The following is a 25,125-nucleotide window of genomic DNA, read 5'->3' as shown; positions in this document are numbered from 1 at the left end:
TATTTAAATGGTTTATGATTAAAAATATTCAAATCAGATCACACACATTTCGGTTATTTAAATATAAAATGATTCAAATACTTTGATTTTATTCTCACATTATAGATAATAGTAAAACGATGGATATTTATAATTTGTTGTTAAGGAATATTATCAAGATTTATTTAATCAAGGAAAGATAAGATGTTCGATGAAACAAATAATAATTTTTCAAAATCGTTTCTTTCTTTTCATTTCCGCTAGGACTCAAAAAAATATCAACCTATATCAGTGATAGTGGATTTTCTTATATAATACAAAAAAATGGAATTCATTCTTTTGAAATAAATATTATTTCAATATTTTTCCTGATAAATTGCAGCGCGCATTAATAAGAAATTAATGGAGTCTTATCGATAGTACAAACATAGTGAGATAACGTACCATAAATTTTTATATTTCAGGAATATATATACGGAATATCATTGGCAATAACAGATTCGAAAATGTTTCGTGCAGTTTGCTTTTGTTTCCTTTTATTCGCTACTGGTCTCGTCCATGGCGAGATCAAAAATAAAGGATGGTGGAAGAACGCCGTATTCTATCAAATTTATCCACGGAGTTTTATGGATTCCAATGACGATGGAGTTGGTGATTTAAAAGGTAAGAGCTGTTTTTCAAGCTTGTTGTTAAAATCTCTAATAATTTCACTTGCGTAACACTAATGCGCTGATAACAAAAAAGGTATTACATCGAAATTGGAACATTTCGTCGACGCTGGAGTTCAAGGAATATGGCTTTCACCTATTTATGCGAGTCCAATGATTGATTTTGGTTACGATATATCAGATTTCAAAGCTATACATCCAGAATTTGGTACGATGGAGGATTTCGAAGCATTGGTGGAAAAATCGAAACGACTTGGAATAAAAGTGAGGCGATCTTTGTCTCCAAAATTTTTCATAGATTCTTTCAAATCCGTCTCATGGTTTGTTTAATGATCGCTATTTTGATTACATTTCGCAGGTAATTCTTGATCTCGTACCAAATCATACATCCGATAAGCACGAGTGGTTCCAAAAGTACCTTGCTGGGGAGAAGAAATATAAGGATTATTATATTTGGAGAAAAGGACAAAAGGATGATGGTGTGACACCACCGAACAATTGGATCAGTGTGTTCAGTGGTCCTGCCTGGACGTATAATGCAACGTTGAAGGAATGGTATTTCCATCAATTCGAGTACAGACAACCTGACTTAAATTATAATAATCCAGTAGTGCGAGCCGAAATGGAAGTTAGTGCAATTATCGAATTGAAAGATGCATCTTCAATTGAATTTATCGAATTTCATGATTTTATATTTTTCAGGACGTCATTCGATTTTGGTTACGTAAAGGCGTAGATGGTTTTCGAATAGATGCCGTTCCTCATCTCTTCGAAAGCGAAGATCTCCGTGATGAACCCAGAAGTTCCGATCCAAATGCTACCGATCGTGATTACACTTATTTGGACCACATTTATACCAAAGACGATCCACGAACCTATGAACTCGTAAAAAGTTGGAGGAAGGTTCTTGATGATTATTCCGATGCCAATAACGAAGATGAGAAGGTATCGATTCTTACGAGAAAGCATTACAATTTTTTTCAATGTGTTAATTGCTGTTCTTGTGTTCTTTAGGTGATGATGACCGAAGCTTATACTTCTCTAGAAAATACTACGAAATATTATCAGTATGGTGCTCACATACCATTCAATTTCAAATTGATTACTGATGTTAATCACAATTCGAGCGCATCCGATTTTAAGAGGATCATTGAGGCATGGATAGCTAAAACTCCAAAGAACGGAAGTGCTAATTGGGTGGTAAGTCATCTATCTCCGTTATATTATTGATCATTAATGGTCGTTAGTAATTATTTCGTAATTTAAAATAATTTGTTTTAGTTGGGAAATCACGATCGTAGTCGTACCGCGTCACGTTATCCAAATAGAGAAGTCCAAATGACTATGCTGCCAATGATTTTGCCTGGTATTGCTGTAACTTATTACGGAGAAGAAATTGGAATGGTTGATAAGAGTGATATTTCGTGGGAAGACACACAAGATCCGCAAGCTTGTAACGCCGGGAAGGATAAATATCGAAGTCGATCTCGTGATCCAAATCGCACACCTTTTCAATGGAGCTATGTTCCAAATGCTGGTGAGTACATAAATAAATACTTAAAGTAGCTTGATTTTAGAAAGATGTTACATATAAGGGTTTAACGAATTTATTGGTCAACAGGATTTAGCAACGGTAATCGAACGTGGCTTCCAGTTCATGAAAATTATAAAGTATTGAATTTGTTAGATCAAACTAATTCTTCACAACAGTCAGTTTATAAAATGTATCGATCTTTGATTCGATTGCGGAACACATCGCTCGCACTTCAAGAAGGTGATTTGAAAATGAAGGTAGTGAAATTCCATACTGATTATTGTTACAACTGCGAATTGTTAGTTATCACTCGAGAAGTACCTGGAGAGATAATGTCTCTCGTAATGAGTTTTTCTCCAGCCATACAAATTCGAGTTGATTTGAGGGATATCATGACTCTTTACGACGATATATATGTTGAAGTTGATTCCTTTGCTTTGAAGAGGTAATTAAAAGAGCAATGATTTTTATTCTATACCATTGGCATTTGTTGAGAATGAAAATTAATTAATTTCAATTCATATATTTCTATTTCCAGATATAAATTATATTCCAACGTTATATACGTTAATCCTTGGGAAGGTATTGTCTTGTCGTCTAGTAATTAGATTTAATATCGACAAGTAGCAGTAGAATTTGGAAATATGTATGATTTTAAATATATTATTGAATGTATATTAGTCTTTTTTTTGTTTCTTCTTAATAAAATCTCTTTATGTATTTATTATTTCCTTCGTTTGTAAAAATGAATGAAATTGAATAATTGAATGAAATAAATTCACAAAGTTTCTCTCTTTTTTATATATAAGTATATCCTTGGCAGAAATATTAATGTGTCTGATGACGGTATCGTAAAACGATTAGTACATCGCTTTTGATAAATCTATGATTCCACAAAATTTTTCTATTCCTCGAAACGAATGCTTAACAATCGGAATGCTAAAATAATTCATTTGTCATACGCTTTATTTTTTATGAAAGGACTAGAATTGTCGCAGAAGTTACACGAAATCACTAATGTAAAATTGAGTCCACATATGCTAGAATCCATAAACTTCATGTCATGGCATGCCTTACACTTCACAATATTACTGGTTACAGAAAAAATGGTGACTAAATTTATAATTTTGTACACATACAAAAAAGCACAATAGAATAGGTATACGCACAGAGTATATATAGGTCGAACTGCGTGATTCATCGCTCACAGCTACCCGACTGTTCTACCTAGAAATATCTATAACTCCATCAAGTTTTTGAATTTTAATATCGGATATGATTTAACATGTTCGAAAAATCTCAAAGTTAATAAAAGTGCAAAAAAAGAAGAAATAGATTTTTTTCAAACTTTTTGGACAATCAGAACCCTTATAACATTCATGGTTAAAAATATTCGGAATAAATTGGACAACATTCATGCAGAAACGTTTTTTGGAAAAGGAATAAAATGAAATACTTTAATTGAATCCTTGTGTTAATAATAGTAAAATTACTACGTAAATTAATAGGTAATTATTTACAACAAGTTGTAGAGGAATAATATCAAGAATCTTTTACTCAGAGAAAGATAAGTTGACCGATAAAAAAATTAAAGACTTTTAAATATTGTCTTCATTTATCATATCCACCAGTATAACAAGTTATTCGATTTACAAAAGCGAGATATCTCATAAGCAAAAATAAATACTCTTATAAAAATATTGCTTTGAAAAAGTATCATGTGAATTTTTTTCAAAATATAATTCAATGTTTAACACTTAAACAGTAATCATTTCTTGTTAATTGAGCAAACTTAGTAGGAACACGTATCAGAAATATTCTACATATGAAAGTACATTTATACGAAGCATAATCATCAATAGCAAATAGCAGTCGCCAGTATGTTTCGAACAATTTGATTTTGTTCCCCTTTGCTTGCTACTGGTATTATCCATGCCGAGATCAATTATAAAGGATGGTGGAAGAATAACGTATTCCATCAAATTTATTCCCGGAGTTTTATGGGTTTCAATGACGATATGGTCGGTGCACCCATAACGTAAGCAACGGAAAGCATACCGGTACAGCAGATTCCCGGGTTACCGACGGTCGGTACAGCAGATTCCCGGGTTACCGACGGTCGGTACAGCAGATTCCCGGGTTACCGACGGTCGGTACAGCAGATTCCCGGGTTACCGACGGTCGGTACAGCAGATTCCCGGGTTACCGACGGTCGGTACAGCAGATTCCCGGGTTACCGACGGTCGGTACAGCAGATTCCCGGGTTACCGACGGTCGGTACAGCAGATTCCCGGGTTACCGACGGTCGGTACAGCAGATTCCCGGGTTACCGACGGTCGGTACAGCAGATTCCCGGGTTACCGACGGTCGGTACAGCAGATTCCCGGGTTACCGACGGTCGGTACAGCAGATTCCCGGGTTACCGACGGTCGGTACAGCAGATTCCCGGGTTACCGACGGTCGGTACAGCAGATTCCCGGGTTACCGACGGTCGGTACAGCAGATTCCCGGGTTACCGACGGTCGGTACAGCAGATTCCCGGGTTACCGACGGTCGGTACAGCAGATTCCCGGGTTACCGACGGTCGGTACAGCAGATTCCCGGGTTACCGACGGTCGGTACAGCAGATTCCCGGGTTACCGACGGTCGGTACAGCAGATTCCCGGGTTACCGACGGTCGGTACAGCAGATTCCCGGGTTACCGACGGTCGGTACAGCAGATTCCCGGGTTACCGACGGTCGGTACAGCAGATTCCCGGGTTACCGACGGTCGGTACAGCAGATTCCCGGGTTACCGACGGTCGGTACAGCAGATTCCCGGGTTACCGACGGTCGGTACAGCAGATTCCCGGGTTACCGACGGTCGGTACAGCAGATTCCCGGGTTACCGACGGTCGGTACAGCAGATTCCCGGGTTACCGACGGTCGGTACAGCAGATTCCCGGGTTACCGACGGTCGGTACAGCAGATTCCCGGGTTACCGACGGTCGGTACAGCAGATTCCCGGGTTACCGACGGTCGGTACAGCAGATTCCCGGGTTACCGACGGTCGGTACAGCAGATTCCCGGGTTACCGACGGTCGGTACAGCAGATTCCCGGGTTACCGACGGTCGGTACAGCAGATTCCCGGGTTACCGACGGTCGGTACAGCAGATTCCCGGGTTACCGACGGTCGGTACAGCAGATTCCCGGGTTACCGACGGTCGGTACAGCAGATTCCCGGGTTACCGACGGTCGGTACAGCAGATTCCGGGTTACCGACGGTCGGTACAGCAGATTCCGGGTTACCGACGGTCGGTACAGCAGATTCCGGGTTACCGACGGTCGGTACAGCAGATTCCGGGTTACCGACGGTCGGTACAGCAGATTCCCGGTAATGGTATCTTTGCTATGTTACTCAATTGGTTGATTTAAATACAAGATAAAAGTGCGCATTGGGATAAATGTTTTCTACATTGTTTTAGCAATAAAAAAGTAAAAATTTAATGTTTCGTTAATAATCGATAGATGAGGTTTTGGAATAATACTGAAATAAGTAGTCTTTCTGCTGGTAAGTTATCAGGTGAAAAATCGCGTTATACGAACAGACAACAGCAAGCAGATGTGTGTAATCACAGTACGTGAAATCCTTATCTCTTCTTTTGGCTTTTGTATGTGAATGTGGGAAGAAAACCTTGAAAATCAATCTTTTATGGTCAAACTATAAAAAATTATAATTTTAATAATTTTCTAATAATTTGAGAAATTTTTATTATATAGGGAGTATAATAAACTAATATTTAAACAATATTAACTTATACGTAGCTCGTAACACGTGTTTAATATCAAACAATTAAATTAATTATTTCATTATAAGTATATAATAAGCTCATAATAAATCCATTCAATTAATATCAATAGAAACTATTTGCTCACATTTATAGTTTAGTTTTCATTTATACTCTTTTATTTGTATTCATTTCATTAACTGTAACATTCTGATAATCTCTATATCAAGATATTTTTCTGTAATCAGTTATATCTTTATTTATCTTTAATACTAAAAGAATTATAATTAAAACTTTAAGCTTGTACTTCCTTTCTTACATTTTAATAATTCTTATTATATCAACCATAGTATATTATTTATTCAACAAGAATATATGGATGTTTATTGTACAAAATAATTTGGTTATTCTGAAGCAACCATGTTATATTTAAATGGTTTATGATTAAAAATATTCAAATCAGATCACACACATTTCGGTTATTTAAATATAAAATGATTCAAATACTTTGATTTTATTCTCACATTATAGATAATAGTAAAACGATGGATATTTATAATTTGTTGTTAAGGAATATTATCAAGATTTATTTAATCAAGGAAAGATAAGATGTTCGATGAAACAAATAATAATTTTTCAAAATCGTTTCTTTCTTTTCATTTCCGCTAGGACTCAAAAAAATATCAACCTATATCAGTGATAGTGGATTTTCTTATATAATACAAAAAAATGGAATTCATTCTTTTGAAATAAATATTATTTCAATATTTTTCCTGATAAATTGCAGCGCGCATTAATAAGAAATTAATGGAGTCTTATCGATAGTACAAACATAGTGAGATAACGTACCATAAATTTTTATATTTCAGGAATATATATATACGGAATATCATTGGCAATAACAGATTCGAAAATGTTTCGTGCAGTTTGCTTTTGTTTCCTTTTATTCGCTACTGGTCTCGTCCATGGCGAGATCAAAAATAAAGGATGGTGGAAGAACGCCGTATTCTATCAAATTTATCCACGGAGTTTTATGGATTCCAATGACGATGGAGTTGGTGATTTAAAAGGTAAGAGCTGTTTTTCAAGCTTGTTGTTAAAATCTCTAATAATTTCACTTGCGTAACACTAATGCGCTGATAACAAAAAAGGTATTACATCGAAATTGGAACATTTCGTCGACGCTGGAGTTCAAGGAATATGGCTTTCATCTATTTATGCGAGTCCAATGATTGATTTTGGTTACGATATATCAGATTTCAAAGCTATACATCCAGAATTTGGTACGATGGAGGATTTCGAAGCATTGGTGGAAAAATCGAAACGACTTGGAATAAAAGTGAGGCGATCTTTGTCTCCAAAATTTTTCATAGATTCTTTCAAATCCGTCTCATGGTTTGTTTAATGATCGCTATTTTGATTACATTTCGCAGGTAATTCTTGATCTCGTACCAAATCATACATCCGATAAGCACGAGTGGTTCCAAAAGTACCTTGCTGGGGAGAAGAAATATAAGGATTATTATATTTGGAGAAAAGGACAAAAGGACGATGGAGTTACACCACCGAACAATTGGATAAGTGTGTTCAGTGGTCCTGCGTGGACGTACAATGCAACGTTGAAAGAATGGTATTTCCATCAATTCGAGTACAGACAACCTGACTTAAATTACAATAATAAAGAAGTGCAAGCCGAGATGGAAGTTAGTCCAATTATCGAATTGAAAGATGCATCTTCAATTGGATTTGTCCAATTTCATGATTTTATATTTTTCAGGACATCATTCGCTTTTGGTTACGTAAAGGCGTAGATGGTTTTCGAATAGATGCCGTTCCTCATCTCTTCGAAAGCGAAGATCTCCGTGATGAACCCAGAAGTTCCGATCCAAATGCTACCGATCGTGATTACACTTATTTGGACCACATTTATACCAAAGACGATCCACGAACCTATGAACTCGTAAAAAGTTGGAGGAAGGTTCTTGATGATTATTCCGATGCCAATAACGAAGATGAGAAGGTATCGATTCTTACGAGAAAGCATTACAATTTTTTTCAATGTGTTAATTGCTGTTCTTGTGTTCTTTAGGTGATAATGACCGAAGCTTACACATCTCTAGAAAATACTACGAAATATTATCAGTATGGTGCTCACATACCATTCAATTTCAAATTGATCACCGATGTTAATCACAATTCGAGCGCATCCGAATTCAAGAGGGTCATTGAGGCATGGATAGCTAAAACTCCAAGGAATGGAAGTGCTAATTGGGTGGTAAGTTATCTATCTCCGTTATATTAATGTTCATTAATGGTTGTTAGTTATTATTTCGTAATATAAAATAATTTTTTTTAGTTGGGAAATCACGATCGTAGTCGTACCGCGTCACGTTATCCAGATAGAGAAATTCAAATGACTATGCTGCCAATGATTTTACCTGGCATTGCCGTAACATACTACGGAGAAGAAATTGGAATGGTTGATAAGAGTGACATATCGTGGGAAGACACACAAGATCCGCAAGCTTGTAACGCCGGGAAGGATAAATATCAAAGTCGATCTCGTGATCCAAATCGCACACCTTTCCAATGGAGCTATGTTAGAAATGCAGGTGAGTAGATAAGTGAATACTACAAACTTTTCCTGATTTTATAAAAATATCACATACAAGGTTTAACAAATTTATTGATCAATAGGATTTAGCAAGAGTAATCGAACGTGGCTTCCGGTTCATAAAAATTATATAGCATTGAATTTGTTGTATCAAACGAAGTCTTCAGAACAATCAGTTTATAAAATATATCGATCTTTGATTCGATTGCGGAAAACATCGCGCGCTCTACAACAAGGTGATTTGAAAATAAAGGTGTTGAAATTCTACACGGATTATTGTTACAACTGCGAATTATTAGTTATCAATCGAGAAATACCTGGTGAGACAGTGTCTCTCCTAATGAGTTTTTCTACAGCTATACAACTTCCCGTAAATTTGAAAGATGTCATGACTCTTTACAATAATACATACATTGAAGTTGATGCCTATTTTACGAAGAGGTAATTAATTAAGCAATAATTTTTACATTAGACGCTTAGGACTTGTTGGGAATAAAAATGAGTGAATTCCTAATTATATACATCTTTTTTCAGATATAAATTTGATTCCAACGTTATATATATTAATCCTTGGGCTGGATATGTTATATCGTCTAGTAATTAAATTTTATATTGTCAAATAGTAATAGGATTTGAAGATATGTGCGATAATTTTGCAGAAATATGGATCATTCCAATGACTCAGTCATTCCTAATATTGTTTTTAGCTAGACTAAAAAGAAAATCTATCTATTTAAGTGTAACACTTTTAGGATAGAAATTTGATCTCTAAAGAAAATTTTATAATTTTTATTTACACATTTTTTATCCGTTGTTCTGACATAATGAATACATTCCAAGTCCTATTTTTTTAATATATTATTGAATCAATATTTTTATTGTTTAGTCCTTATTGATAAAATCTTTTGCAATATATATTATTTCTTTTGCTCGTAAAGAAGAATAAAATTAAAGAATTGAAATGAAATAAATGTACAAGATTTCTTTTTCTTAATATAAAAATAAATCTTCAGTTTATTTCTATTTAAAGTTCATTGTCTACAGAAATCCTTCAGAATAGTCTTTGGTACAGAAGGAATATGTAGAATTGGTTATATATAGAATATTTTATCATATTATCTTTAATCTTTGTTAAAAACTTTTTTAAAAACTAAGTAAACTAATTAATGCAATTACATTCTTAGTTTTAAATAATTGTAATAAACATGATTAATATTATTGTATTATAAAAATTTTCTGTTATTTTTGGTAATACTAATGACTTTTAAAAACTTTCCTCTCCTATATCTACATTTCAATGCCATTACTAAGAAATAAAAATACACAGTTTATTATCGATTTGCTTCTCATTATAATGTCATCTTTCTTGCAAAAATCTACACTATTTTTTATGTAGAGCAAATTTTGTAAAGTTACCTTTAAAAACTATTTGAACCATTTATGGTTCAAAATATTCTAACCGAATTCGACAGCATTCAAGCATAAACGTTTTCTGGAAAAGAAATAAAGTGAGGTACTTTGAATTCTTATGATACAGATAATAATAAAATGATAAGTATCTATAAGGAGTTGTTGAAGAATATTATCAAGATTATTTTAATAAGAGAACGATAAGTTTTCCTATAAAACAACTGAAGATTTTTGAAAATTGTTTCTTTCTTACTAATTCCGCTAATATTAAAGAAAGCTAGTAAGCTTATAAGTTTTATATAAGTTTTCTTATATAAAAGAATGAATATTCTTATTATAAGTATTTGTTGTTATATATTTTAAGGAAAATTTTATATCTTGATAAAATACAGCTTGCATCTATTAAAAAGTAATCACATTTTTTGATAGTGTAAACTTAATGAGATAACGTATTACAAATTTTTACATTTCAAGAGTATACTTATATGAAGTATTATAGGCGATAGTGCATAGTAGTCGCAACGATGTTTCGTGCAGTTTGCTTTTGTTTCTTCTTGTTCGCAACTAATATAGTCTACGGCGAGATTAAAAATAAAGGATGGTGGAAGAACGCCGTATTCTATCAAATCTATCCACGGAGTTTTATGGATTCGAATGACGATGGAGTTGGTGATCTAAAAGGTAAGAGCCCTGTTTCAAGTTTGTTGTTGAAATCTCCAATAATTTGGATTCGGCGTAACACTAATGCACTGATAACAAAAAAGGTATTACATCGAAATTGGAACATTTCGTCGACGCTGGAGTTCAAGGAATATGGCTTTCACCTATTTATGCGAGTCCAATGATTGATTTTGGTTACGATATATCAGATTTCAAAGCTATACATCCAGACTTTGGTACGATAGAGGATTTCGAAGCACTGGTGGAAAAATCGAAACGACTTGGATTAAAAGTGAGACGATCTTTGTCTCTAAAATTTTTCATTGATTCATTCAAATCCTTCTCATGGTTTGTTTAATGATCGCTATTTTGATTACATTTCGCAGGTAATTCTTGACCTCGTACCAAATCACACATCCGATAAGCACGAGTGGTTCCAAAAGTACCTTGCTGGGGAGAAAAAATATAAAGATTATTATGTTTGGAGAAAAGGACGAAAGGATGATGGAGTTACACCACCGAACAATTGGATAAGCCTGTTCAGTGGTCCTGCCTGGACGTACAATGCAACGTTGACGGAATGGTATTTCCATCAATTCGAGTACAGACAACCAGACTTAAATTATAGTAATCCAGTAGTGCGAGCCGAAATGGAAGTTAGTACATTTATTGAATTGAAAGATGCATCTTCAATTGAATTTATCGAATTTCATGATTCTATATTTTCCAGGACGTCATTCGATTTTGGTTACGTAAAGGCATAGATGGTTTTCGAATAGATGCCGTTCCGCATCTCTTCGAAAGAGAAGATTTTCGTGATGAACCCAGAAGTTCTGATTCAAGTGCTACCAATCGTGATTACACTTATTTAGACCATATTTATACCAAAGACGATCCACGAACCTATGAACTCGTAAAAAGTTGGAGAAAGGTTATTGATGATTATTCCGATGCCAATAACGAGGATGAGAAGGTATTAATTCTTACGAGAAACCATTACAATTTTTTTCGATATGTTAATCGCTGTTCTTGTGTTCTTTAGGTGGTGATGACCGAAGCTTACACTTCTCTAGAAAATACTACGAAATATTATCATTACGGCTCTCACATACCATTTAATTTCAAACTGATCACCGATGTGAATCATAATTCGACTGCGTCAGATTTTAAGAATATCATCGAGGCATGGATGGCACAAACTCCAAGCACTGGAAGTGCCAATTGGGTGGTAAGTCATCGGTCTTTGTTAAATTAGTTATTATTAATGGTTGTTAATAATTATTTCATTATTAGAATTCATTACTTTCAGTTGGGAAATCATGATCGAAGTCGTACCGCGTCACGTTATCCAAAAAGGGAATTTCAAATGGCTATGCTACCAATGATCTTACCTGGCGTTGCCGTTACTTATTACGGAGAAGAAATTGGAATGGTTGATAAGAGTGACATATCGTGGGAGGACACACAGGATCCGCAAGCTTGTAATGCCGGAAAGGAAAAATATCAAAGTCGATCTCGTGATCCATATCGCACACCTTTCCAATGGGACGGTAATAAAAATGCGGGTAAGAAGACCAGCCGAAACTTAAAATTTCAGTATTTTTTAAATATAACATATGAAAAGATATTATAAATTTATGGGTCTGTAGGATTCAGTAACGGTAATCGAACGTGGCTTCCGATTCATGAAAATTATAAAGAATTGAATTTGGAAAATCAAAAAAATACGACACGACAGTCACTTTATAAGATGTATCAATCGTTGATTCGATTGCGCAAAACATCAGTAGCTCTTCAGCAAGGTGCATTGAAATTGAAGGTGGTGAAACTCAATACAGATTATTGTTACAATTGCGAAGTATTAGTTGTGAGTCGAGAAGTTCCTGGAGAGACAGTAGCTCTCGTAATGAGTTTTTCTCCAGTGGTAAAACTTCGCGTGAACTTGAGGGAACTCATGACTATTTACAACAATATATACGTTGAAGTTGATGACCATCATACAGAGAGGTAATTAAACAAACAGTAATTTTTACTTTAGACCATTGTCACTCGTTGAAAATGAACATATATTAATTTTTAATCTTATATTTCTCTTTGCAGGTATAAACCATTTTATGAATTTATATATATTGGTCATTGGGAAGGAATTGTGTTATCATCTAGCAATTAGATTCATAATATAAAAATTGTAGTAAAATTTAGAAATGTAATGTAAGATTTTAAATAAATAAGAATAATCTTATATATGCAATTTTATCTAATATTCTTTTGACTTTATAATGGAAAAATGAATCTATTTTTTTTGAGTATTTTAATGTTTCGTTAAAATTAAAGACAAAGGATTATCGAAACGCATTGAAATATGTATTCATTCGACTGGTAATACTTACGTTAGATGATTTACAATTAGTTTCGATATACCGATTTAGGACTCATCACATTGAGATTTCTATTTACGGAGTATTACAGATTGACGATGACTAGACTCTAAAATTCATTGTACCAGATATATCATTTACAGAAAATTCAAGTCTATGCTAACTGGAGGAGACTTAGACACTTACGAATAATTGGACTGTTACAACAATGGAAGCTTCCATCACCACTATTATCCACTATTATACTTCATTTAATAACAACTACATTCAAAATCCAAAGCCAGCAGTGAACCTGCGTGGTGATTCACTCCACTCCATCTCAAGGTTAAAGATAGAGATTAGAGTCGGAGTTATTGTACGCAACAATTATTATATATCAATAATTGTTGTTGTTTGATCATATAACTAGATCTTTCTCAGGACAACATACCACTATTAATTGTAACACGCCCCTACTATTTGTTCCTTTCGTAGTGTCCCTCACCCCGATTTGTAAGTTCTCTAGTAGAAATCAGTCTATCAATCGCTCCATATTCCATTAGCACCAATTCCTAATAGTTTCCGCATCTAAATTTTTTTCTAAGAGTAATTATATTTTTATTTGTCTTTAAATAATTGAATTCATACTTTAGTTTTTACATTACTATAAATCGTATTTTATCTATCGTAGTCTATTATTCGTCTAATAAGAATAGCTACATCTTAGTACAGGACAATCGTTACACTGGAGCAACGATGATCTGTTTAAAACATTTATGATTAAATTCATTCCATATATATTTGAATTAAATTTTGCCAAATTATATAAATGGATATTAAAAATAAAAATGATTCAGATACTTGGATTTAAATCTAACATTACAGATAATAGGAAAGTGATAAACATTTATAACGTGATGTTCAAGAAAATTATCAAGATTCTTTTAATCAAGGATAGATAAAATATGAGATAATATCGATGATTTTTTAAAATTGTTCTTTTCTTGCAATATTTACTAGTACTCAGATAAGCATTGATCCACATATATAATAGTAAATTTTATTATCTGATAGAAAAATGTAACTTACATCATTAAATAATTATATACTTCAATTCTTTTCTTGATAAAATGCAACACGTATCAATTAAAAAATATTGAAATCTTATTGATAGAGTAAACTTATTGAGATAACGTATCATAAATTTCTAGTCTTTAATATTTATATGAAATATCATTGGATTTTATATGAAAGACACGAACGGACGAGAACATGTTCCGCGCGTTTAGCTTTATTTCCTTATTGCTCTTTATTGGTCTCGTCCATGGTGAGATCAAAAACAAAGGATGGTGGAAAAACGCAGTATTCTACCAAATCTATCCACGAAGTTTTATGGATTCGAATGATGATGGAGTCGGTGATCTAAAAGGTAAGAAAAATTACAGGTTTCTCGTTGAAATCTCAAATAATATGATTTTTGTATTATTATTGTGCTCTTAACAAATAAGGTATTTCATCGAAATTGGAACATTTCGTCGACGCTGGAGTTCGAGGAATATGGCTTTCACCTATTTATGCGAGTCCAATGATAGATTTTGGTTACGACATATCAGACTTCAAAGCCATACATCCAGAGTTTGGTACGATGGAGGATTTTGAGACACTGGTAGCACAATCGAAACGACATGGATTGAAAGTGCGGCGATTTCTGTTTCTAATTGTTTTGACCAACTTTCTCAAATCCGTCTCATAGCAGTTTCTTAGGTCGCAATTTTGCTATTATTTCTCAGGTAATTCTCGATCTCGTACCAAATCATACATCCGATAAGCACGAGTGGTTTCAAAAGTTTCTCGCAGGGGAGAAGAAATATAAGGATTATTATATTTGGAGGAAGGGACGAAAGGATGATGGTGTGACACCACCGAACAATTGGATCAGTGTGTTCAGTGGTCCTGCCTGGACGTACAATGCAACGTTGAAGGAATGGTATTTCCATCAATTCGAGTACAGACAACCAGACTTAAATTACAGTAATCCAGTAGTGCGAGCTGAAATGGAAGTTAGTGAGATTATTGAATCAATAGATGCATCTCCAATTGGATTTTTTGAGTTTCGTGATTTTGTATATTGAAGGACGTTATGCGATTTTGGCTACGTAAAGGCGTAGATGGTTTTCGAATAGACGCTGTTCCGCATCTCTTCGAGAGTGATCATTTTCGTGATGAACCCAGAAGTTCCGATGCAAATGCTACTAATCGTGATTACACTTATTTAGACCATATTTATACCAAAGACAATCCACGAACCTATGAACTCGTGAAAAGCTGGAGGAAGGTTCTTGATGATTATTCCGATGCCAATAACGAGGATGAGAAGGTATCGATTCTTACGAGAAACCATTACAATATTTTTCAATATGTTCATCGTTGTTCTTGTGTTCTTTAGGTGATGATGACCGAAGCTTACACATCTCTAGAAAATACTACGAAATATTATCAGTATGGCTCTCACATACCATTCAATTTTAAACTGATCACCGATGTGAATCATAATTCGACTGCATCAGATTTTAAGAGAACCATCGAGGCGTGGATGGCACAAACTCCAAGCACTGGAAGTGCCAATTGGGTGGTAAATCGTCGGTCTTTGATAAATTAAATTTTATTAATGGTTGTTAACAATTATTTCATTATTAGAATTCATTATTTTCAGTTGGGAAATCACGATCGAAGTCGTACTGCGTCACGTTATCCAAAAAGGGAATTGCAAATGATGATGCTACCAATGATCTTGCCTGGAGTTGCCGTAACTTATTACGGAGAAGAAATTGGAATGGTTGATAAGAGTGATATATCTTGGGAGGATACGCAAGATCCGCAAGCTTGTAATGCCGGAAAGGATAAATATCGAAGTCGATCTCGCGATCCGAATCGCACACCTTTACAATGGGACAATAGTACAAATGCCGGTAAATAGGCTAATAATCACTAAATGTTTCTCGATTTTATCTTAAATTATCATATAAAAAGATACTTTAAACTTATTGGTCGATAGGATTCAGCGGAACTAATCGAACGTGGCTTCCTGTACATGAAAATTATAAAGTATTAAATTTGGAAAAACAAAAAAACTCCAAAGGACAGTCTCTTTATAAGGCTTATCGATCTTTGATTCAATTGCGCAATTCTTCGCCCGCTTTACAGGAAGGATCATTGAAAATGAAGGTGGTGAAACTCAAAACGGATTATTGTTATAACTGTGAATTCTTAACTGTCAGCCGAGAAGTTCATGGAGAGACAGTGACTTTCTTTATGAGTTTCTCTCGAGTGATAAACCTTCTAGTAAACTTGAAAGAACATATGACATTGTATAAATATACATATGTCGAAGTTGATGCATATCATTCGAATAGGTAATAATTTTTTTTCCATAACATTAACACTTGTGGAAAATGAAAGTTTATTAATTTCAAATCATATACTTTTTTTCAGATATAAACCGCTTACCATGTATGTAAACCTTCCACCTTGGCATGGAATGATCGTATCCTCTAGCAATTATATTCGACAATTATAATCGACAAATTGCAATAGGATTTATCCAATAGGATTTCCATTATCGAAAGATTTCATCACCACTATTATGCAGTATTATATTTTATAAATATATTCGAAATGCAAGATTAGCCTGTAGTAACCTGTGTACGCCATACTACTTTAAGATTACAGTAAGAGATTTTTACTAGGCATACAGTGATTATGTCTACGGCTGTTACTTGTTCATATAACTCGCTCGTTCGTTGGATTACCTTTCACTATTAATTATAACGTGTACGCTCTACTTGTTTCCTCGTAGAATATCATCGACCCCGAATTATGAGTACTACAGTAGAAGTCAGTCTAGTCAATCGCAAATACCATATAGTTTCGATTGTTCATAATTTCTATATCTGTATTTTTGATCTGAAATTAGTTTTATCTTCATATAATCGAGTTCGTATTTTAGCGTATATATTATTATAAATCGTATTTTACCCATTGTAGTATATCATACGTCCAATAAGAACAGCTGTTTTATGTACACGACAATCAATTTATTCTGTTCCAAGGATGATCTGTTTAAAATATTTATAATTAAATTCATTTCATATATATTTGAAACAAATTTTGCTAAATTATATAAATACGTATTAAAAAATAAAATGATTCAGATACTTTGATTTAAATCTATTATTACAGATAATAGGAAAGTGATAAATTTTTACAACGTGATGTTCAAGGAAATTATCAAGATTCTTTTAATCAAGGATAGATAAAATATCAGATAATATCGATGATTTTTTAAAATTGTTCTTTTCTTGCGATATTTACTAGTACTCAGATAAGCATTGATCCACATATATAATAGTAAATTTTATTATCTGATAGAACAATTTAACTTTCATCTTCAAATAATTATATACTTCAATTCTTTTCTTGATAAAATGCAATACGTATCAATTAAAAAATATTGTAATCTTATTGATAGAGTAAACTTATTGAGATAACGTATCATAAATGTCTAGTCTTTAATATTTATATGAAACATCATCGGATTTTACATGACAAACGCTACCAGGCGAGAAAATGTTCCGCGCGTTTAGCTTTATTTCTTTATTACTCTTTACTGGTCTCGTCCATGGTGAGATCAAAAACAAAGGATGGTGGAAAAACGCAGTATTCTACCAAATCTATCCACGAAGTTTTATGGATTCGAATGATGATGGAGTCGGTGATCTAAAAGGTAAGAAAAATTACAGGTTTCTCGTTGAAATCTCAAATAATATGATTTTTGTATTATTATTGTGCTCTTAACAAATAAGGTATTTCATCGAAATTGGAACACTTCGTCGACGCTGGAGTTCGAGGAATATGGCTTTCACCTATTTATGCGAGTCCAATGATAGATTTTGGTTACGACATATCAGACTTCAAAGCCATACATCCAGAGTTTGGTACGATGGAGGATTTTGAGACATTGGTAGCACAATCGAAACGACATGGATTGAAAGTGCGGCGATTTCTGTTTCTAATTGTTTTGACCAACTTTCTCAAATCCGTCTCATAGCAGTTTCTTAGGTCGCAATTTTGCTATTATTTCTCAGGTAATTCTCGATCTCGTACCAAATCATACATCCGATAAGCACGAGTGGTTTCAAAAGTTTCTCGCAGGGGAGAAGAAATATAAGGATTATTATATTTGGAGGAAGGGACGAAAGGATGATGGTGTGACACCACCGAACAATTGGATCAGTGTGTTCAGTGGTCCTGCCTGGACGTACAATGCAACGTTGAAGGAATGGTATTTCCATCAATTCGAGTACAGACAACCAGACTTAAATTACAGTAATCCAGTAGTGCGAGCTGAAATGGAAGTTAGTGTGATTATTGAATTAATAGATGTATCTCCAATTGGATTTTTTGAGTTTCGTGATTTTGTATATTGAAGGACGTTATGCGATTTTGGTTACGTAAAGGCGTAGATGGTTTTCGTATAGATGCCGTTCCGCATCTCTTCGAGAGCGATCTTTTTCGTGATGAACCCAGAAGTTCGGATCGAAGTGCTACCAATCGTGATTACACTTATTTGGACCACATTTACACCAAAGACGATCCACGAACCTATGAACTTGTAAAAAGCTGGAGAAAGGTTCTTGATGATTATTCCGATGCCAATAACGAGGATGAGAAGGTATTGATTCTTACGAGAAACCATTACAATTTCTTTCAATATGTTAATCGCTGTTCCTGTGTTCTTTAGGTGATGATGACTGAAGCTTACACTTCTCTAGAAAATACTACGAAATATTATCAGTACGGCTCTGACATACCATTCAATTTCAAATTGATCACCGATGTTAATAACAATTCGAGCGCATCCGATTTTAAGAGGATCATTGAGGCATGGATGGCACAAACTCCAAGCACTGGAAGTGCCAATTGGGTGGTAAGTTGTCGGTCTTTGAGAAATTAGATTTTATTAATGGTTGTTAACATTTATTTCATTATTAGAATTTATTATTTTTAGTTGGGAAATCACGATCGAAGTCGTACCGCGTCACGTTATCCAAGAAGGTCTTTGCAAATGATTATGCTACCAATGATCTTGCCTGGTGTTGCCGTAACATATTACGGAGAAGAAATTGGAATGGCTGACAAGAAGGATATATCTTGGGAGGACACGCAAGATCCGCAAGCTTGTAATGCTGGAAAGGATAAGTATCAAAGTCGATCTCGCGATCCAAATCGCACACCTTTCCAATGGGACAGTAGTAAAAATGCCGGTGAATAAGTAAATGATCACTAAATGTTTCTCGATTTTATCTGAAATTATCACATAAAAAGATACTTTGAATTTATTGCTCGGTAGGATTCAGCGGGGCTAATCGAACGTGGCTCCCTGTACATAGCAATTATAAAGTACTAAATTTGGAAAAACAAAAAAACTCCACAGGACCGTCTCTTTACAAAGCTTATCGATCTTTGATTCAATTACGCAATTCTTCGCGCGCTCTACAGACAGGATCATTGAAAATAAAGGTGGTGAAACTCAAGACGGATTATTGCTACAACTGCCAATTGTTAGCTATTAGCCGAGAAGTTCCCGGAGAAACAGTGACTCTGTTTATGAGTTTCTCTCCGGTGTTAAACCTTCTCATAAACTTAAAAGAACATATGACACTTTACAAATATACATACGTCGAAGTCGACGCCTATCGTACGAAGAGGTAATAATTTTTTTCTTACGGCATTGACACTTGTGAAAAATGAAAATATATTTACTTCAAATTGTATATTTCTATTTCAGATATAAACCATTAATATTGTATGTAAATCTTCCTCCTTGGGAAGGAGTAGTCGTATCATCTAGCAATTAGATTGATAATCAACAAATTGCAATAGGTTTTTGATATATAATGGAAGATTTTGCATGTATCCTAATAATTTCAATGATGCAATTTTATATAATATTCTCTTGACTTTATAATTGAAGAAAGAATCCGTTTAGTAAAGATGATTCATTACTTTTTGCTTGAACCGTGTGTGAATGCAGTGACCGTTTTGATTCAAATATGATCTTCTCTTATATCTGTGTTCTGTTGAATTTAAAAAGCATAGGTAGCAATACAAAATATTCGTTAAGATTTCAAATAATAAAATGAGAAAGGACTAACATTTCAAAATATGATTAATTATTGACATAAATTAATCAAATATTAAGTAACGTAATAGTTAGTTTAATTAATATAATAAATGTGATTAATTCAATAATACTGTTCTTTGTCAAATTTTTCTTTAATACTATATATATTTTGCAATGCCCATATCGATTTTTATTTATAGCTATCTACGTAATTAGTAAACTTCTGTAAATATATTCCTATCGTGATTCTTATTATTTTTTAATGACAGATAGAATATGATTTTAAATAAATATTTTTTATAACTCATCATCAATCTTAGAATCAATGTTTGTAGTTGCTTAATAATATGATTGCTTTGTAATTCATTTCATTGATTTACGAATAAGATAAAACTGTAAAATCGAATTAATATTTTCTACTCGTAGCGTTAAGATATTATTTTGGAAATCTATCTCATCTATTTATCGACTGAAGAATCATTAGCAATTAAAAATGTAAGTACTTTAATGTTTCGTCAAAATTAAAAAAAAAAAGAATTCCGAATCGCATTGAAATATATATTTATTCATCGTGCAGTACTTGCGTTACATGGCTTACAATTAGATTTGGATATATCATAAGTAATTTCGATACAGGACTCACCACGTTGAGGTTGATGATTATGGAGTACTACGAGTTGACGGTAACTAGACACTAATATTCGTTGTGATATGTTACAGAGAAATCCCTTTATTCAATCACTACTATATTAGAAACTCAAGGTTAGCAGTGTACCTGCGTGGATATTTATGTCATCCCATTCCAAGGTTATAGGAAGGAATTAGCCTTAAGTCGACAGTAACTATGTCTACAGATGTTGTTTGTTATATAACTCGATCTTTTGCTCGACAATATACCAATATTAATTGTAACGCGCTCGTTCTACTTGTTCCCTACGTAGGAAGTCGCCCACCTAGATTTATAAGTTCTATAGTAGACGTCAGCTTAATCAATCGCATATTCCATTAGCTCCGATTCGTGACAATTTTTGTATTTGAATATTTTTTTAAGATTAGTTTTATCATTATTTGTCTTGAAATAATAAAGTTCGTACTTTAGTTTCTACATTATTATAAATAGTATTTTACCCATCATAGTACATCATTTGTCTAACAAGAATACCTGTTTATTGTACAAAACAAACAAGTTACTAAAGCAATGCTGATTTATTTAAAATCATTTATGATTAAATTAGATTTATGATTAAATTCGATATATATTAGAATCGAATTGTATCAAATTCTCGTATATCTATTTATTGAAAAAAAAGAAAACGATTCAGATACTTTGATTTAAATCTCATAACATAGATAATAGTAAAGTGATAAGTATCTACGTATTATTCAGGTATATTTTCAAGATACATTTAATCAAGGAAAGATAAGATCCGAAAAAATCAATGATTTTTCAAAACAGTTTTTTTCTTGCGATATTCACAAATTTTCAAGAAAGTATCCGATTTACATACATGATAGTAAATTTTATTATCTAATAGAAAAATTTGATCTCTATCTTTGAATAAATATATAGTCCAATTCTTTTCCTAATAAATTGCAGCACGTATCAACTAAAAAGTAATGAAATCTTATTGATAACGTAAACTTAATGAGATAACGTATCATAAATTTCTAGACTTTAATAGTATATTTATATGAAACATCATCGGATTTTACATGACAAACGCTACCAGGCGAGAAAATGTTCCGCGCGTTTAGCTTTATTTCTTTATTACTCTTTACTGGTCTCGTCCATGGTGAGATCAAAAACAAAGGATGGTGGAAAAACGCTGTATTCTACCAAATCTATCCACGAAGTTTTATGGATTCGAATGATGATGGAGTCGGTGATCTAAAAGGTAAGAAACATTACAGGTTTCTCGTTGAAATCTCAAATAATATGATTTTTGTATTATTATTGTGCTCTTAACAAATAAGGTATTTTATCGAAATTGGAACATTTCGTCGACGCTGGAGTTCGAGGAATATGGCTTTCACCTATTTATGCGAGTCCAATGATAGATTTTGGTTACGACATATCAGACTTCAAAGCCATACATCCAGAGTTTGGTACGATGGAGGATTTTGAGACATTGGTGGCACAATCGAAACGACATGGATTGAAAGTGCGGCGATTTCTGTTTCTAATTGTTTTTACCAACATTCTCAAATCCGTCTCATAGCAGTTTCTTAGGTCGCAATTTTGCTATTATTTCTCAGGTAATTCTCGATCTCGTACCAAATCATACATCCGACAAGCACGAGTGGTTTCAAAAGTTTCTCGCAGGGGAGAAGAAATATAAGGATTATTATATTTGGAGGAAGGGACGAAAGGATGATGGTGTGACACCACCGAACAATTGGATCAGTGTGTTCAGTGGTCCTGCCTGGACGTACAATGCAACGTTGAAGGAATGGTATTTCCATCAATTCGAGTACAGACAACCAGACTTAAATTACAGTAATCCAGTAGTGCGAGCCGAAATGGAAGTTAGTACATTTATTGAATTGAAAGATGCATCTTCAATTGAATTTATCGAATTTCATGATTCTATATTTTCCAGGACGTCATTCGATTTTGGTTACGTAAAGGCGTAGATGGTTTTCGAATAGATGCCGTTCCTCATCTCTTCGAAAGCGAAGATCTCCGTGATGAACCCAGAAGTTCCGATCCAAATGCTACCGATCGTGATTACACTTATTTGGACCACATTTATACCAAAGACGATCCACGAACCTATGAACTCGTAAAAAGTTGGAGAAAGGTTATTGATGATTATTCCGATGCCAATAACGAGGATGAGAAGGTATTGATTCTTACGAGAAACCATTACAATTTTTTTCAATATATTCATCGTTGTTCTTGTGTTCTTTAGGTGATTATGACCGAAGCTTACACATCTCTAGAAAATACTACGAAATATTATCAGTATGGCTCTCACATACCATTCAATTTCAAACTGATCACCGATGTGAATCATAATTCGACTGCATCAGATTTTAAGAGGACCATCGAGGCGTGGATGGCACAAACTCCAAGTACTGGAAGTGCTAATTGGGTGGTAAGTCGTCACTTTTTGATAAATAACTAATTAATAGTAATATATCTTTGATAAGTTACTATTAATGGTTGTTAACATTTATTTCATTATTAGAATTTATTATTTTTAGTTGGGAAATCACGATCGAAGTCGTATCGCGTCACGTTATCCAAAAAGAGAATCGCAAATGATTATGTTACCAATGATCTTGCCTGGTGTTGCGGTAACTTATTACGGCGAAGAAATTGGAATGATTGATAAGAGTGATATATCTTGGGAGGACACACAAGATCCTCAAGCTTGTAACGCCGGAAAGGATAAATATCGAAGTCGATCTCGCGATCCTAATCGCACACCTTTCCAATGGGACAGTAGTAAGAATGCTGGTGAATAGACAATTTAATACTAAAGTTCCTTGATTTTATTAAAATATTACTTAAAAAGATTTTACGAATTTATTGATTAATAGGATTCAGCAAAGGTAATCGAACATGGCTTCCGGTTCATGAAAATTATAAATTATTGAATTTGCAAAATCAAAAGAACACGACACAACAGTCACTTTATAAGATTTATCGATCTTTGATTCAATTGCGCAATTCTTCGCCCGCTTTACAGGAAGGAGAATTGAAAATGAAAGTGGTGAAACTCAAAACGGAATATTGTTACAATTGTGAATTCTTAGCTATCAGCCGAGAAGTTCCTGGGGAGACAGTGGCTCTCTTCATGAGTTTCTCTCCAGTGATAAACCTTCCCGTAAACTTGAAAAAGCACATGACACTTTACAATTATACATACGTCGAAATCGATAGACATCATACTACGAGGTAATCGTTTTTTTTTACGGCATTGACACCCATGGAAAATGAAAACGTAGTAATTCAAATCATTTTTCCATTTCCAGATATAAACCGTATTTTAACCAAGTAAATCTTCCACCCTGGGAAGGAGCAGTCGTATCATCTAGCAATTAGATTTACAATTAACACATTGTAATACGATTTGGAAATATAATGGAGAAGTTTGTATAATTTCTGGTAATTTTAATGATGTAATGTTATATCATTGATTATTATCAGTATATTTTGGATATGTATATTGTAATGTACGTTTCGATTTTGATCTTTATTTTCCTTTATATATTTGAGTTCGTACTTCAATCTCTATATTTTTATAAATCTTATTATATCCATCGTAGTTTATCTTTCGTTCGAGAAGAATAGCAATTTATTATACAGGATGATCAACTTACACCGAAGCAACGATGATTTATATAAATCATTTATGATTAAGTATCTTCGAAACATTTTCGAAATGAATTGAGCCAAATTTATGTATATATGGTTATTGAAAAATAAAATGATTTAAATACCCTGATTTAAATCTCATAGTACAGATGATAATAGAATGATATGTATTTACAATAATGTTGTTTAATAATATTATTAAGATTTTTTTAATCAAAGAAAGATACGATATCCGATAAAATAAGTGATAATTTTTCCAAATTGATTCTTTCATGCCATGTTCACTAGCATTCAAAAAAAGCATCGATCTACATATTAAACATTCACAAGCCAAATCGATTAATTTGACTTTCAGAATTTATTGAAATTTAAATGTCATGGTACTTGATGGAGTCCTGAGTTTTTAAATTTACAATAAATTTCCCAAATTCAGATTATTTAATACCATTATATGACAAAATTTCTTTGACAATTGAATAAAAAATAATTTATACTTGAGAAGCCAATCTAATTAACTCCGTACTTTAATGCAAATCGTTACAATAATGCAATACAAAAGAAGCAACAAGGACTTTATACATACTACAATGTTTATTTGAATTTATATTTTAATAGGAATATTAAAAAA

General features: G+C 33.6%; 6 protein-coding genes and 1 long non-coding RNA gene across 9 annotated transcripts; 6 read left to right on the top strand and 1 right to left on the bottom strand.

Moving 5' to 3' along the window:
- The first annotated feature begins 463 nt into the window (after window positions 1-463).
- LOC146872952 (maltase 1-like) lies at window positions 464-2,958 on the top strand. The gene is made up of 8 exons (XM_085657698.1): window positions 464-642; window positions 724-911; window positions 1,006-1,275; window positions 1,350-1,592; window positions 1,662-1,847; window positions 1,929-2,184; window positions 2,269-2,626; window positions 2,720-2,958. Exons 1-8 carry the CDS (start codon window positions 486-488, stop codon window positions 2,787-2,789), a joined length of 1,728 nt encoding a protein of 575 aa, XP_085513824.1. The 5' UTR covers window positions 464-485; the 3' UTR covers window positions 2,790-2,958.
- A 3,878-nt stretch (window positions 2,959-6,836) lies between these two features.
- On the top strand, window positions 6,837-9,477 carry LOC146872951 (maltase 1-like). The gene is made up of 8 exons (XM_085657617.1): window positions 6,837-7,019; window positions 7,101-7,288; window positions 7,383-7,652; window positions 7,727-7,969; window positions 8,039-8,224; window positions 8,306-8,561; window positions 8,647-9,004; window positions 9,098-9,477. Exons 1-8 carry the CDS (start codon window positions 6,863-6,865, stop codon window positions 9,165-9,167), a joined length of 1,728 nt encoding a protein of 575 aa, XP_085513743.1. The 5' UTR covers window positions 6,837-6,862; the 3' UTR covers window positions 9,168-9,477.
- A 992-nt stretch (window positions 9,478-10,469) lies between these two features.
- Window positions 10,470-13,520, top strand: LOC118440887 (maltase 1-like). Of its 2 annotated transcripts, none has more exons than XM_085657618.1 (8): window positions 10,470-10,654; window positions 10,738-10,925; window positions 11,020-11,289; window positions 11,364-11,606; window positions 11,676-11,861; window positions 11,943-12,198; window positions 12,283-12,640; window positions 13,155-13,520. In XM_085657618.1, the coding sequence occupies exons 1-8, from the start codon at window positions 10,498-10,500 to the stop codon at window positions 13,201-13,203; spliced, it is 1,707 nt and encodes a 568-aa protein (XP_085513744.1). In that variant the 5' UTR covers window positions 10,470-10,497; the 3' UTR covers window positions 13,204-13,520. The 2 variants fall into 2 exon arrangements, with proteins under 2 accessions (XP_085513744.1, XP_035720479.2); XM_035864586.2 differs by lacking the exon at window positions 13,155-13,520 and adding an exon at window positions 12,734-12,888.
- On the bottom strand, window positions 11,956-13,267 carry LOC118440895 (uncharacterized). Its single transcript, XR_004837950.2, has 2 exons — window positions 13,198-13,267; window positions 11,956-13,120 (listed from the first exon to the last, which is right to left on the bottom strand). It is a non-coding gene; the product is annotated as an uncharacterized LOC118440895 (long non-coding RNA).
- A 625-nt stretch (window positions 13,521-14,145) lies between the features above and the next one.
- On the top strand, window positions 14,146-17,081 carry LOC118440886 (maltase 1-like). The gene is made up of 8 exons (XM_035864585.2): window positions 14,146-14,419; window positions 14,499-14,686; window positions 14,781-15,050; window positions 15,125-15,367; window positions 15,437-15,622; window positions 15,704-15,959; window positions 16,046-16,403; window positions 16,483-17,081. Exons 1-8 carry the CDS (start codon window positions 14,263-14,265, stop codon window positions 16,565-16,567), a joined length of 1,743 nt encoding a protein of 580 aa, XP_035720478.2. The 5' UTR covers window positions 14,146-14,262; the 3' UTR covers window positions 16,568-17,081.
- A 367-nt stretch (window positions 17,082-17,448) lies between these two features.
- LOC118440888 (maltase 1-like) lies at window positions 17,449-21,108 on the top strand. Its single transcript, XM_035864588.2, has 8 exons — window positions 17,449-17,773; window positions 17,853-18,040; window positions 18,135-18,404; window positions 18,479-18,721; window positions 18,791-18,976; window positions 19,058-19,313; window positions 19,400-19,757; window positions 19,838-21,108. The coding sequence occupies exons 1-8, from the start codon at window positions 17,617-17,619 to the stop codon at window positions 19,905-19,907; spliced, it is 1,728 nt and encodes a 575-aa protein (XP_035720481.2). The 5' UTR covers window positions 17,449-17,616; the 3' UTR covers window positions 19,908-21,108.
- Window positions 21,109-21,832: 724 nt separating this feature from the next.
- LOC146872950 (maltase 1-like) lies at window positions 21,833-24,610 on the top strand. 2 transcript variants are annotated; one of them, XM_085657620.1, is made up of 8 exons: window positions 21,833-22,068; window positions 22,148-22,335; window positions 22,430-22,699; window positions 22,774-23,016; window positions 23,086-23,271; window positions 23,381-23,624; window positions 23,720-24,077; window positions 24,155-24,610. In XM_085657620.1, exons 1-8 carry the CDS (start codon window positions 21,912-21,914, stop codon window positions 24,222-24,224), a joined length of 1,716 nt encoding a protein of 571 aa, XP_085513746.1. In that variant the 5' UTR covers window positions 21,833-21,911; the 3' UTR covers window positions 24,225-24,610. The 2 variants fall into 2 exon arrangements, with proteins under 2 accessions (XP_085513746.1, XP_085513745.1); XM_085657619.1 differs by having other exon boundaries at window positions 21,836-22,068; window positions 23,381-23,636; window positions 24,155-24,608.
- Window positions 24,611-25,125: the final 515 nt, after the last annotated feature.

Source organism: Vespa mandarinia, chromosome 6 (assembly GCF_050613455.1).
Source record: "Vespa mandarinia isolate Hongniang chromosome 6, ASM5061345v1, whole genome shotgun sequence".
Classification (NCBI taxonomy): Eukaryota; Metazoa; Arthropoda; class Insecta; order Hymenoptera; family Vespidae; genus Vespa; species Vespa mandarinia.
The sequence above is the reverse complement of the archived record's forward strand: the minus strand, read 5'-3'. Positions and strand labels throughout refer to the sequence as shown.

Bases quoted from the DNA above. Each gene is read 5' to 3' on its own strand.
- LOC146872952 (XM_085657698.1), top strand. From the start codon at position 486: ATGTTTCGTGCAGTTTGCTTTTGTTTCCTTTTATTCGCTACTGGTCTC. The intron at 643-723 runs GTAAGAGCTGTT...ATAACAAAAAAG, and splicing joins TGGAGTTGGTGATTTAAAAG to GTATTACATCGAAATTGGAA. The intron at 2,185-2,268 runs GTGAGTACATAA...ATTGGTCAACAG, and splicing joins GAGCTATGTTCCAAATGCTG to GATTTAGCAACGGTAATCGA.
- LOC146872951 (XM_085657617.1), top strand. From the start codon at position 6,863: ATGTTTCGTGCAGTTTGCTTTTGTTTCCTTTTATTCGCTACTGGTCTC. The intron at 7,289-7,382 runs GTGAGGCGATCT...TACATTTCGCAG, and splicing joins CGAAACGACTTGGAATAAAA to GTAATTCTTGATCTCGTACC. The intron at 9,005-9,097 runs GTAATTAATTAA...ATCTTTTTTCAG, and splicing joins GATGCCTATTTTACGAAGAG to ATATAAATTTGATTCCAACG.
- LOC118440887 (XM_035864586.2), top strand. From the start codon at position 10,498: ATGTTTCGTGCAGTTTGCTTTTGTTTCTTCTTGTTCGCAACTAATATA. The intron at 10,655-10,737 runs GTAAGAGCCCTG...ATAACAAAAAAG, and splicing joins TGGAGTTGGTGATCTAAAAG to GTATTACATCGAAATTGGAA. The intron at 11,290-11,363 runs GTTAGTACATTT...TATATTTTCCAG, and splicing joins TAGTGCGAGCCGAAATGGAA to GACGTCATTCGATTTTGGTT.
- LOC118440886 (XM_035864585.2), top strand. From the start codon at position 14,263: ATGTTCCGCGCGTTTAGCTTTATTTCCTTATTGCTCTTTATTGGTCTC. The intron at 14,687-14,780 runs GTGCGGCGATTT...ATTATTTCTCAG, and splicing joins CGAAACGACATGGATTGAAA to GTAATTCTCGATCTCGTACC. The intron at 15,623-15,703 runs GTAAATCGTCGG...CATTATTTTCAG, and splicing joins CTGGAAGTGCCAATTGGGTG to TTGGGAAATCACGATCGAAG.
- LOC118440888 (XM_035864588.2), top strand. From the start codon at position 17,617: ATGTTCCGCGCGTTTAGCTTTATTTCTTTATTACTCTTTACTGGTCTC. The intron at 19,314-19,399 runs GTGAATAAGTAA...ATTGCTCGGTAG, and splicing joins GGACAGTAGTAAAAATGCCG to GATTCAGCGGGGCTAATCGA. The intron at 19,758-19,837 runs GTAATAATTTTT...TTTCTATTTCAG, and splicing joins GACGCCTATCGTACGAAGAG to ATATAAACCATTAATATTGT.
- LOC146872950 (XM_085657619.1), top strand. From the start codon at position 21,912: ATGTTCCGCGCGTTTAGCTTTATTTCTTTATTACTCTTTACTGGTCTC. The intron at 22,069-22,147 runs GTAAGAAACATT...TTAACAAATAAG, and splicing joins TGGAGTCGGTGATCTAAAAG to GTATTTTATCGAAATTGGAA. The intron at 22,700-22,773 runs GTTAGTACATTT...TATATTTTCCAG, and splicing joins TAGTGCGAGCCGAAATGGAA to GACGTCATTCGATTTTGGTT.